Source organism: Dermochelys coriacea, chromosome 8, assembly GCF_009764565.3.
Source record: "Dermochelys coriacea isolate rDerCor1 chromosome 8, rDerCor1.pri.v4, whole genome shotgun sequence".
Lineage (NCBI taxonomy): Eukaryota > Metazoa > Chordata > Testudines > Dermochelyidae > Dermochelys > Dermochelys coriacea.
The window spans coordinates 98,172,175-98,186,455 of NC_050075.1; the positions used below are offsets into that span (position 1 = coordinate 98,172,175).

Here is a 14,281-nt window from a genome sequence, read left to right on the forward strand (position 1 = left end):
CCACCAAAACGAGATGACTGACAACTTAAACTAGTAGAAACTGTTTACAACTTACTTGATCCGAGTCAAGTGTAACACGCAGACCTAGCTTGGTCATTCCATCTTCCTTCAATAACTTAAGGTGAGGACAGAGGGCTAAGCAGAAAGCCTTGGCCACATTCTCAGTCAGTCTGCTATGATCTGCTGGGTCACTTAGACCATTATGTTGGTCATCATTCTCCAGAAAAAACACCTGAACAAAAAAAAAAGGGAGTGATCAACATGACCTACCAACCAGCTTTTACAAAAAAAGAGCATCATCATACTGAGTGTAAAAAGAATATAAAAGACTGTCAATTAATACAGCTACTTAAGGACACTGCTGCCTTAGAAAAATGCTACATGAAGCAAAAAGGTTTGATGAGCCCTTCACACTATGTGGGGACTTTCTGAAGACTCAAAGAGGAGCTGCACGCTGAGAGTGTGCCTGAGGGTCCTGAGATTGGGGCACTAGCTGGACTCTGTTCAGGCTCCAGAGCACAGAGACTTGGATTCACCTCATAACAGTCCTAATGGGTGACCAGGAAGGGGTGCTCACTAGAATCTGTAACAACACAAGGTCTGTCAAATAACTATTTAAAGGTGAAGTTTCACATTTGGTTCCATTTACAGGATTTAAAGTAACTCAAGTCTTCATCAGCATGAGTCCCCATCAGCCAGGTTTGATAACTGGATAAAGGGGTTTAAGAGTTATAAGGATATAGACTGGAATGGTCCTGATCTCTCGCTCCTAGATTGATCCCAAAGTGCTCTAGCGACTTTGGTTAAAAGGGTTTGCTCCAACTGAATCGAAAATCCCTGTTATGGAAATTCTCGATACACCCTAGTAGTACAAGGGCTTCTGCGTATATGCATTTCCACACTCTTGCCTTAGATAAAAAGACTTTTAAAACCTTGTAAGTAAACTAAACATCCCTTCCACTTCAGAAAATTACACTATCATTTTTGAAGCATGTTGTTATTAAAGTGACTTCAGAATAAATATTGTGTTAGGGTAGAAACCCCCCCAGTCTGAAAAAAGCCAGAATTTTTTATACAGTTATTAACTAAACATTCCCTCAAATCACCTTGAATGTTGGGAAAAGAATACATGTATGACGAGTGGCACAGATAAAACTAGCCTGGTTTCCCTTCAGCTAACACTGAGCAAATTAATTGAAACAGTTTGCAAAGAACCATTTAACATTAACACTTCTGTGCTGGCAAAATCCATAGCTCCAGGTCAGTCCTGTAAGTCGAATACCACCATGGCCAATGCTGGGTGACAAAACAAATAACCCAAGTCATTCATACAATGGCACCTTGTTTTTAACTTTTCATATAATTAATCCACTAAGAGTGATCTTTTCCTGTTGTGTTTTTGTTGCCATTTCAGCACTGAAGTTGCTCCATCCCCAAACTGTTAATAGGTCAATAAAGAGCAAGATTAAGTTTGAGAATTACAAAAAAAACAATCCTTTATAAAAGCAGATTTGAGTTCCTTGGCACTGGCAGTTTGCACCACACGGAATGGATAAATGCAGCTTGCAGCTCAAAAGAAATGATATTTAAAAACTGTTTGGGATTTTGTCTCCATTAAAGTAAAAGGCTCTTGCTGATTAGAACTTTAAACCCAAATACACAGGCTTGTGCCCTTTAGATAATGGAAAGCTACAGCACTTTCCCCAGCCCTCAACTTGAATGCAGATTCTCCCAAAATTCAGTAAAAGTGCACTAGATGGGATGGGCGGTGATGTGTGGTTACTTATTTCCAGGGCTCTGTAGCACCTCAAGACACATGACATTGCCACTTGTACATTACGCAGTCACTGAAGACTTCCTGGCAGGTGCAAAGTAGGGATATAAAATACGAAACAATTAACCGGAAGCATGTGTCATTAACCCCCATCCCCAGGCCCGTGCCGGCCAGCCGGAGCACCCCTAGCCATGGCGGCTCCACCCCTTTCCCCTTTAATCAGTTAAACAATTAAACAACATCATTTTAATTGTTTAAACAGTTAACTTTTTTAATGGATATTTACATCCCTATGGAAAAGGCCACTGTTGTTTCCCCATAAATCTTACCACTTTCAGTTTGGTGGGCAGAGCAAGTAGAGTTGGTTTCTCATCAAAGGGAGGCATTCTGCAGGAGGCTACGTTCTATAGCTCCTTAGTCACAAAGTACCAAGACTCCTGTTTTATGTGCAGATTAGGTTTCTTTTCTTACCTCTGTCCACCTAATAACTTTTCCATTTGCTTTATACTCTGAGCCATGAAATATCTTCACACTGGTTATAGACTCCATGGATTTGCCATCAATGGGGCTTATAACACTAGAAAGAGGAAGGGAAAAACAGCTTTAAGTTAGCAGAATGCCTCCAAACACTAAATGCCATCGTATAAAAGCTGATTTCAAATTTGACCATCTGAGTAGATTTGCAGAACAGAGGACATTGTAAAGGAAAACCTCATATAAGGGTTGTAGAGGGCACTTATTTTGACTTATCTGGATTCTCAAAGTGACCCAACTGCAGGTTATTTTAAAATTGAGCATTCTGCAGTTTAAACCGCCATACAGTGACTTGCCACATTTGCTAAAAGGGACAAACAAAAAAACTATCTCAGAAGGGAGCTCTCCAGAGAAAGATCTCTCTCAATGTACCAAACACAATGCTACTGAATATCATCGCTAATTCCAATTATGGTGGTGTGAACTAGTGCATGGATCTCAATAGTAATCAGCTTTTTGAAATTGTCGTCCTGCTGTGTTGAGAGTTTACCCCAGATAATTACAATGGAGACAGCTGAAAAGTGCAGTGCTTTCTGCCATATCACACAGGAAAACAATCAGATATAGTATCTAGACTTGTTTCAGAGTAGCAGCCATGTTAGTCTGTATTCACAAAAAAGAAAAGGAGTACTTGTGGCACCTTAGAGACTAACAAATTTATTTGAGCATAAGCTTTCGTGAGCTACAGCTCACTTCATCGGATGCATTACTAGACTAGGTGGAGTTGAGGCTGGGGAGTACAGAGGTAGCTTGCCTTAGGTCTGCAATAGCCTTATATTTGAGCTGTGACCTCAAGGGATTGATGAGCTCTCCACATATGGAACATGCAGAAACCTATGTAGATTTATTACACAGTGATTGGAATTTTATTTATTTATAAATATCAAATCAAATAGTACAATTCAGTCATGTCTAAAATGTTACTTACACTGAATTTAACAGAACAAGCAGCCTAACTAATGCCCTGAAATGGCCACTTCTGTGGGACTTCACAAACAGTCCCAAACACATGTGAAATGTCTTTACCTAAAGAACGGTCTCCTTTTCTAGGCTGCTGCTACTATCTATGTTTCTTTGAGTTTTCAACCCCACCCATCACATTGCATGCTTAAATTGCCATGTACTCGCCATCTTGCATTGATTGTCAAGGTTCCAGATTCAAGGTTATAGATTCACTGCCGCTGTCCAGCATGTATCAGATTTTACCCACACCACCACTGAATGTGAACTTAGTGGAAGGAATAAGAAACTTTCCTAGCATGCAAGATTCAGCACTCAAAAATTAGCAGCTAGACGGCCTTTTATAACCAAGGCCTTTAAAATAACTGGAAATTTGCAATAGCAGAAATCTTTCTGTAGCCTTGATAACTTTCTAAACTGATGCACTGAAGTTCTATTTACCTCTGCCCCATTTTAATAACGATACAAAAGTCTGATCTCTCAAACTAATGGTGCAACTTTGCAAGGGGCTAAGCACCTTCAATCCATACTGACTTGAGGAAGTCAGTCTTTATCTTTCAGGATCAGCTCCTCAGAGTTTTAACAAACATATATGATAAAGACTTACTTTGCAAAAAGTCAATCACTGATTACTCTTCCTTTATCTTGTCACAAATGTCATCTGAGAAACTTGGAGCACTCTAAAAATCACAAAGCATGTGGATTCTTCTTCATAGATAGAACATGCTGTTAGTAAGCTATAGAGACAAACAGCAGCAGACAAAACAGAGCCAAATAAACACTGTAAAAGTGTCAAGGGATTATTCATCTACTCACCCCTTGTTAAAGTTTTTGTCATCTTCCACCCACTGGATATGAACATGTTCCTGAGGCTCTTCAGCATCTACTTTGCCACAAGTAATAGTGAAGTCTTTCATCTCTCTCAGAGCTTGCCTCAAGGAGTCCATGTTCTCAGCAGTTATCTGGACCATTACACCATCTAAGGAATCAATAATCATTATCATCAGAAACAACCAACAGCCACATTTAAGAAAGAACATTCAGAACAGGGCTAAAACCATTCTTCCTGTTACGATTCAATGTCAACGTGCAATATCCATTTGAAAGGCCATAAGTAATAACGCTATAGAAAGCTGTTGGTTTAGTAGCATTCCCATGTAACATTTATGAACATGGTCTGGAGGACGTACCGGTGGAAGCTGAAGTCTACTTACAGAACAGATTCAACCTTAGCAATGGCAACCATGAGTTTACTCGCACAGCCTTGCCACTGCACTGCACCCCTGTTCTGGAGATCCCACCTCAAGATATGAGAGGTAAACGATCATGATCATTCAAATATTTGACCTCCAATGAAATTAGCAAGAAGGACTCCAGCAGTAACAGTGTTTTTTGTGATGTGGACACTTGCCCACCAGGAATCCCACAACGGCCAGCAACTCATTTCACGCAGGCTGTTAAACAAACATAAGTCACAGCTTTTGGATATTACCAGCCTGAATAAACTGTGTTTGCACAAGTAACTTGGTAACGAACAGTTCCATAAAACAGCAAGTTACTAATTCCTTGAGGTTTCCCAACTCCCCAACTGATGAGTTTCCAACTCAGCATCCTGAACTAAAACCAAATAATTTCTGGTTTAAGTAAAGAATGTTACAAAACAACATATACTCAGCCTTGTTTTAATGTGGCACTTTTATAAGCCATGACCCTCCCCCAAAAATATAGGAGAGAGCGCACAAACTGGAGAATCAGGTCCATCATTGGACTCTGTTGGCAAAGGAAGAATGAACTATGGGGACACAACCCAGTCTGGACAATCTTGACCTTTCACGCTGTCACCGGACGACGTACTAGGATACAAACCTCAGAAATTTATAAGTTTGCCCAATGCAAGGCTATTAAATGAACAGGCTAATGCACAGCAGGGCTTCATCTCTTGCTATGGAGATAAACTCCAAGTTTCTTATGCTTGCAATTTTCTACTTCAGTCAAGGATTGTAAGCTCTGATCCCCAGCACAGGAGCCAAGTATTTCATATCGACCCTAATTTTCTTGTATTGGTGTCCCAAGGCATCTGGACTAGTTATTCTCATTTTCTCAGTTAAATTAAGTTACAGGCCATAATGGAAAACTGTGTTTAGCTAAAGAGTGAAATAACGCTGGGTAACCAGAGTGATTCTCAAATACCCAGGGCACAAGAACTAAGCTGTGCACACTGCTCAAATATACAGTTATCAGGAGGGAAGCAATGTACTTTCAGCAAGCTGTTCATTCCTTACCTTCTACAATGCTGGACTTGGCAAGGTAGCCCGAAGAGGATTTTAAAGCTCCACTGAACACAAAGAAGCTGGCACCAGTCACTGCAATAATAAGACTGATTTTAGAGAGGCTCTTGTCAAAGCAATGTCTTATGCAAGAATCAGGTATTGTAGCTGTATCATCCACAGAAAAGCTAATAACCTAAATAAGGCATTATGTAGCACAAAGTTATTATGATTCCAGTGTGTATCAGATGCTTGGGCAGCAAGGGTGCCCCTTGTCTGATGATATTCTAAACTTGATGGCAATTTTTGCCCACCTTAAAGAATGTTAATATTTAATTAGTTTCTTTTTCACTAAGAATGCGGGGTCTGTTTTAGGGGTAAACATGCACATTATGACCTTTAAAAAGTCCTCATGCGACTAAAAACAATCTTACTTGGGCTTTTTGCTGATGACATTGTACTACTGACCAGTCAGAAGGGGAGTGGCTCAAATTTTCTAAACTAGCTGCAAGCTACAGCTTAAAATGGCCATTGTGTTTCCAATAGCACAAAGGAGTTCCTTGAAATCCATCCTCCCATGCTCTATGTACAGAAAATACTACTTAGAAATTAGTGCCAGCCCTAAAGGAACAGACATGCCAACACATATGCTGAAATTGTGAGTGAAGATCATGAATGTTCATGAATGAATGAATGTATCTTTTTTTGTACTCATTTGGAGACGTCATGGAGCTTCTAACATAAGATTATCAACTCTGACATGAAGTCTGGTTAAAAAAAAAAAAGCCCTAACATTTTAATTCTTAAAATGCTAAGTTGCTACTGCTACTTACATGTCACCTGGTCTTAACAAATAATAAAGCCGGAAAATCAAATGGTCTAATTAACATACACACAGAAAGCTCTTGCAGCTCTCGGTGAGGAAGGGTTAGGTACATTAAGGCCAGATCTGCATTACAAATGTACATTGGTATAACTACGTCTCTGAAGGGTATGAAAACCTGCTTTATTTTATGTCAGTTATGTGAGGCCCTTGAACTCCTGGCAAACTGCCAACTCACATCTCAGCTGGACAAATACTGAACATCACCAGTAACCATAGAGAGGTGCGATCTGAAAAATCCACATCAACAGTATGCAATACTTCAAACACCAGATTAAACTGTGGACATTGAAAAGGAGTGCCAGGAGGATGGGCAGGGTAATCCAGAGGCAAATAGGGCACTTTCTTATTATTCACACATTTGCATTGGGCCTTCCCATTATGCTGCATGTATGGAAGCCACGCCCCATCAAGTCCTAGGAGCTCTCTAATCATACAACAACTGGTTTCTGTGCAAAATATTAATTTCAGAAGGTCCATGAATTAAAGACAAAACCTGTTTTGGTATATTTACAAAGTAATATGCTTTAATGGCAGCACAAAAGAAAGTCATGCAAAGCGCTCTGGGTGGGAAAAGCCTCCATCTGCTCCCTTAGATCAGTCCCATCTCACCCTTTCTTGGCTGATTATGAATACTGATGGCCTGCGTCTGGTAGTTCCCATCATCATTCTGAACACACACTAGGTGAGAGTCTGCTTTCTCATTGAAGCATGCTCCCCCAGCTAGAACATGCTCATTAGACTTGTTCATGGCTTTCATCATCTGCAAACAAAAAGAAAGTTTATCACTTTCATTTAGCCTTAAATCCTGCACATGGATTATTAGCATAAACAGTGGCTTGTATGGTTTAATCTGGTTGAAGAATCTTATTACAATGTATCCAACTGTGACACCTTTGCAAAGACTAGCAAACTTAGCGACAACCTTCACAGCATAAAATTTTCAGAAGCACCTATGGCCCATTTTCAAGAGTGCCTAAATCTCACTGAAAGTGAATGGAATTTAGGAGCATAAGCATGTAAGATTAATTGTGGAGACAAGGTGGGTGAGGTAATCTCTTTTATTGGACCAGCTTTTGTTCATGAGAGAAACAGGCTTTCAAGCTCTCACAGAGCACTTCTTCAGGTCTGAAGTGTGTAAACTCTGTAAACTCAAAAGCTTGTCTCAACAACAGAAGTTAGTCCAATAAAAGAGATTACCTCACCCCCTTGTGTCTCTGATATCCTGGGACCAACACAGCTAAAACAGGTTTCAGAGTAGCAGCCGTGTTAGTCTGTATTCGCAAAAAGAAAAGGAGTACTTGTGGCACCTTAGAGACTAACAAATTTATTAGAGCATGCTCTAATAAATTTGTTAGTCTCTAAGGTGCCACAAGTACTCCTTTTCTTACAGCTAAAACACTACTGCATATAAGATTAATTATAACATCCTATCAATGAAACCCCAAAAAGCAAGGAAAATATCACGTTATGGGACACTTCTTAACAGTAGCCTTGTGCTCACATTTTCACTGACAGCACCAGACACTACACACCCTGTCTTCTGCCTCCAAGTGAATAGGAAGCCCATTACACACAACACATTAATCTCCCACTCAGTACAACACAAAACCTTAATTACAATGTCAGCAAATATTCAACAATCACATATATGCACAGTAGTAATAAGTGTGGTGTGTTTTGGGGGGGAGATATGAGATCATAGTTAAGATTTTGTATTACTGTAGTATGTTTCATTACTGGTTTCAGCACCTCATGTTCCAAAGGTAAGACTTTAGTGAAATGGCAGCCACCTTTACCAAGGGCACCATTTGCCCTCAGTCCCATTAGAAACAACATGGCAGCCCCACTTTCACATGGCAAGGCATTAGTGAAATGACAGGCATCTGTACAGAGGGCAGGAATAACTTCAATGCAACTGGATTTCTTAAATTCCAGTGAAAGTTAGAGGAAATGGCAATCATTTTGCGTATTGGAAAATGATGAGTGTAAAGGTAAAGACAAAATAAAGTAATTGTTAATAACTTCTATTAATTATAAGCACATTTCTCCAAATATAGCCCATGCATGAGATTTCAATAGTTTTAACTGAATGGACAGTCTGAATGATACAAACCAGTCTTTAGTTAGAACAGGGTGTGAAAAAAAAGTTCTCAAAAGTCTCACGTTTAAAAACAAATTGAGACTTTCCAGAAAATTCAGTTTTTCCTGTGCTGTAAATTTTGAGGAAGATACATTGTATTCTTCACAAACAAGAGGCTGAATCCCTGCTTCAAACAGAAAACTGAACCCAACCTAATACAGAGGTGCTGATCACACCTTTTTACTACAGGCATTTCCGCAAGGTTCAGTTTAGCACAGTTAGCAAAGAGTACGAAACTGAAGATAACAAATACATAAACACTGGACAAAAGGTTAAACCATACTGAAATTAACTACCATATATTGTGTATTGCATATACAATCTTCAAGTATAACAGATTTAGATCTATACCGGCTGAAATGGGGACTTTTTTTCCCTTCACAATGGCATTCAAGAATTAATACACCTTATAATTCAGTTACTAGCCTTCCTATATCTTTCTGCCTCAGTAACTCCATCTTTTCAAATCTCATCTAAAAATAGCTCTTCCCATTGCCTATATACATATTTTCACTCTCGCTTGCTATTATTACCACTCTAAAGCACGTTGGAATGCATTTTGTATGGAAAACCTGATATGAAATGCAGCATCAGCTTTGATGCTATAAGAGCTTTTAAAAATGCCATTCTACACAGGAAACACCTTGATAAGATCTCTGAGTCTGAAAAAGTGATACATTTTAGGCACAACTCTTATAAGGCAATTGCTTATTCTCTTAAAGGAATGCATATTACTTCTTGAGAGCTAGTATGGTCTGAATACAGAACTGGGAGCTAGAAGCTCCTCAGTTCTACTCCTGGCTCTGTCATGGCCCCCTGTATGCCTCTGGGCATGTCATTTAGCTGCTGTCTCAGTTTCCCAATCTGTAAAATGAGTATAATATTATATCCCTCTCACTGATGCACTGCAAGTGCCCCTCCCCTCCACATACTCCCCTTTCCTCAGTTCTCCACCCAACATCCCATTGGGGCTAAAAGATTTACATTCAATGCATGCTCTTGATGCATCAAGGCATTCCTTGCTACATTGATGCATGTGTCAGGAGAAGTATCCTCAGAGATCCTAGCCCCTCCAGAGACTGAGTGGTGGACTCTGGTTGCCCCCACCCCATTCTTGAAGAAAAAAGGATTAAATGCATAAAGCATATAGCTCTATTTACAACATTGATGTTACAAATGTAAACACAAGAGGTCAAGAACTGCAAAATTTAGCATTGTAGCAACAGTTATATTTTGGATTATTAATTAGACAAAATTCAAATTAAATTTAATATATATATAGTTGACAAAGTTAATATTATTTGAGAATTTGAACCCTAGCATTTCTTGAGTTGTGTGTTCAAAATTACAATGGTTACTTTATATTAACAATACCTTTGGAAATTGAATTTGACTTTCTTATCTTCCAGGAGTTATCTGTTCCTATTTTACATTGGTTCAAATAATGGTATAGCTCAAACTCTTAAATTTAGTCATATTTCAACCATTATACATTTAAACTAAGAGAGGTTAGTCTAATAATTATTTTTAAAGTAAGTTCTTCCATATATTTTGTTCAATAATTCACTGAATTCAGGGCTTCCCTCCAGAGAAATGGACAATTCTAGTTCGCCTCCAAAATCAGTTTTTAACTTTATTACGAACCACACTGCATCCTACAATTTCAAGACTTCACTTCATCAGATAAGTTCTGCAGTGCTTGTGGAATCTTGATATCTGCTCTGTTTTAACAGAGGGACTGTGGAGGGACTGATCCTGAGCAACCCCTATTAGTTTTTCCTCAAAAATTCAAATTTGGTGATCCCCTTATATCCATAACCCAGAAGCTGTTTGTTCAAGTATTTTTTTCAAGTGATCTATCAGCAGGATATCAAAGGGCTAATCCTAGTCTAGTGCCCGGATTCATATGTTGCATCTATACGAAATTCTCTGTTTGTAAACCTCTCTAGCGCTTGCAGGACTCTACCTGGACAGATACTTTCTCTTTGAAAGAATTAGGACAAATGCATGCTTTTCTCCAATTGATGCTCCATCTCTATTTGGCAAGAAACATTTAGTATCAAAATCCATTTCTCTCCTATTCTGTATTCCATTCTTATTTGGTGCTATATCATAGATGGAAAGCATAAGACTGACTCCTGTCTCTGCTACTGATTTCCTTTAAAATCTCAAGGAGATCATTTGTCACTAGCCCTTTAGATATGTCACCACTGAATTATCACCTTTCCATTGTTTGGTCCCCAATATTGTTCAAATAAATCACTCAACAATGATTGTCACTCAACAGATTGACTGTCAACATCAACTAAGTCTAAAAGACAGCTGAAGCTTTTCTCATGCAATTAAATCAAACTCTTATTTCAAATGTACAGAGATATATTTTGCATTAAAATCGACAAAGATCCAATAAATACTTTCACAAACACTATGAACACCCAACATGTACTTGGAGAAAGTTCATTTTTTCCAGGCTTTACACCCATACAGCATGTGTTATTTAACTGATTCATTTACTCAAATCAGAATAGTATGTACAACTCTCTAACCCCAGATTTTCAATTAATTGCATTTGAAGTATATTTAAAAGTAATAACCTCTGTATAAGAAGAGCAACTATCCATTATTTTTAACTAATGCCACATTGAATTGATCTGTGCATAACTCATTTCTGTAGGCAATTCATATATAAAAAATATATACATAATACATTTACAGTTTAATTCTGAGGCAGTTTTCACTGGCAGTGGCAAACACAATAAATTCCTTTGGACCCAATCCCACTTATCTTTAAATTGTACTAGACTAAACATATATATTTACTCTAAGTATTACCTCATTATATCTGTTGCTGGGGATTTTGATGCTGGTTTTTCTCACTTCCATATCAACCACTAAACCTTGGACCACTGGCAACGTATACTGGTAATTTCTGAAGTCCTTGTGTTTTAGAGGAACAAAGAAGTGAAACAACATAGTCATTAGTGACACAGGGTAGCTCTCCTTTCAGAAAGAGACAAGGTACAGAACTATTAAATAGAAGTATAATGCATAAAACTGAATATTCTCATGACTCTATATTACTCTATACAGGAAAATTTGATCTTTCTCTGCATTCTGCTAGATTAGACAGAGACCTCAGATTCAGTGGGAGTGAGAGTAAGTCATGTTCCCTACACTTAAGAATTAACAAGTTAGCTCCAGTTGGAACTTTCTATGATCACAGAATTATGACTACATTTTTGAAGAGTGGTCTGAGCAGCTAAATTTAGATCCAGATCCAAAAATACACAGCTGTTCAAGACCCAGAGTTTTGATTTGGGCAATCATTAATATCTATTGCATCATCAAAAGTTACTGTCTGATATCTAGATTAGACAATAGGACACCAATCAAATACCACAATACCAGTACTTCCTTATCATAGTGTTTTGAAAGTTAGTTACTGTACAAATAAATTAAGATAATCACAGTACAACATTCCTCTTTTCTTCTATATATACAGACAAACAAAAACCCCCACTCATCACTTACTGCGAGAAGATTCATAATTGTGTGTCCAGTCTCCCCAAACAATGGCTTACGAAATCTGACGCTGAAAAGTGGGCATGGATAAACTAGGAAAATTTTTAAAAATGAATAATCAGATTCAAACTCACCTATTGAAAGGTTATGTAAAAAACGAACTGAATCTAAGCTTCTTCATATAGGAAAATTTCAACAGAAGGACTAAAAGTACATTTCTGACATGCCAATGGCAGCAAAATATCTGCATTCCCTGGCATACTTACCCATATCTATGAAATTTTATCTATGATACAACTCAACATGCACAGAGATTTGCTCAGTCATGTTATATTATATTGCAGCACGTTTCTGAGGAAAAATGAACTAAATATAAATTATGCCAAGATTTTCAAAATGGATGTCTAAAGTAAGGCTCTTAAATACTTATTTAGGCACCTAAATAAGTGCCTTATTTTCTAAAGTACTGTGCACCCAAAGCTACTGAAATCCATGAGAGCCTGTGGGGCACAGCAGCTTTGAATATCAGATCACGTGTTTAAGTATTCAGAGATGGACTGTGACCCTAACTTTCAGCAGCCACTTTGGAAAATCTTAGTTATAACAGATACACATAAAAGTTAAATTACACGCACCCACCCCTCCTCAACCAAACAATGAATGCCAAAATTAGTGATCTTTATTAATGTGGTTGTTAATCACCTACAAACATCATTTTACACTAAATTCGGTCGCTTGCTTCCTATTATAACTCAATAATATATACTTTTATTAGAGCTGTCAATCACAGTTAACTCACGCGATTAACTAAAAAAATTAATCATGATTAAAAAAATATTGCTTTTAATTGCACTGTTAAACAATAGAATACCAATTGAAATTTATTAAATATTTGTGGATGTTTTTACATTTTCAAATATATTGATTTTAATTGCAACAAAGAATACGAAGTGTACAGTGCTCATTTTATATTGTTCTTATTACAAATATTTGCACTGTAAAAATGATAAACAAAAGAAATGGTATTTTTCAATTTACCACAGACAAGTACGGTAGTGCAATCACTTCATCTACTTACAAATGTAGATTTTTTTTTTGTTACATAACTGCATTCAAACAAAACAATGTAAAACGTTAGAGCTGACGAGTCCACTCAGCCCTACTTCTTGTTCAGCCAATCTCTAAGAGAAACAAGTTTGTTTATATTTATGGGAGATATATTGCCCGCTTCTTATTTACGTCACCTGAAAGTGAGAACAGCCGTTTGCATGGCACTTCTGTAGTCAGCATTGCAAGGTATTTACAAGTCAGATATGCTAAATATTCGTATGCCCCTTCATGCCCACCATTACAGAGGTCATACTTCCACGCTGATGACACCCGTTAAAAAAATAATGCCTTAAATAATTTGTGACTGAACTTCTTGGGGAAAATTATATGCCTCTTGCTCTGTTATAGCAGTCTTGGATGATGACCCAGCACATGTTCATTTTAAGAACACTTTCATTGCAGATTTGACAAAACGCAAAGAAGGTACCAATGTGAGATTTCTAAAGATAGTTACAGCACTCAATACAAGGTTTAAGAATCTGAAGTGCCTTCCAAAATCTGAGAGGGACGAGGTGTGGAACAAGCTTTCAGAAGTCTTAAAAGAGCAACACCCAATGCAGAAACTACAGAACACAAACCTCCAAAAAAGAAAATTATCGTTTTGCTGGTGGCATCTGACTCAGATGATGAAAATGAACATGCGTCAAGACGCATTACTTTGGATTGTTATTGAGCAGAACTCCTCATCAGCATGGACGCATGTCCTCTGGAATGGTGGTTGAAGCATGAAGGGACATATGAATCTTTGGGTTCATTGGGCATGTAAATATCTTGCGATGCCGGCTACAACAGTGCCATGCAAATGCCAGTTCTCACTTTCAGGTGACATTATAAACAAGAAGTGGGCAGCATTATCTATAAACAAACTTCTTTGTCTTAGCAGTTGGCTGAACAAGTAGGACTGAGTGGACTTGTCGGCTCTAAAGATTTACATTGTTTTGTTTTTTAAATGCAGGGGTTTTTTTAAGTTCAACTTTCATAATAAAGAGATTGCACTACGGTACTTGCATTAGGTGAATTGAAAAACACTATTTTTAGTTTTTTACAGTGTAACTATTTGTAATAAAAATAAATATAAAGTGATCACT

At 37.9% G+C, this 14,281-nt stretch overlaps 1 protein-coding gene across 1 annotated transcript in view; it reads right to left on the reverse strand.

Annotated features, from left to right (window-relative positions):
* ZFYVE9 (zinc finger FYVE-type containing 9) overlaps positions 1-14,281 on the reverse strand; it is a 101,263-nt gene that overhangs the window by 1,916 nt on the left and 85,066 nt on the right. The window contains 7 exon segments of the mRNA XM_038413064.2: positions 56-232; positions 2,246-2,351; positions 4,085-4,247; positions 5,551-5,631; positions 7,031-7,181; positions 11,394-11,498; positions 12,093-12,175. Coding sequence (XP_038268992.1) covers positions 56-232; positions 2,246-2,351; positions 4,085-4,247; positions 5,551-5,631; positions 7,031-7,181; positions 11,394-11,498; positions 12,093-12,175 — 866 coding nt within the window.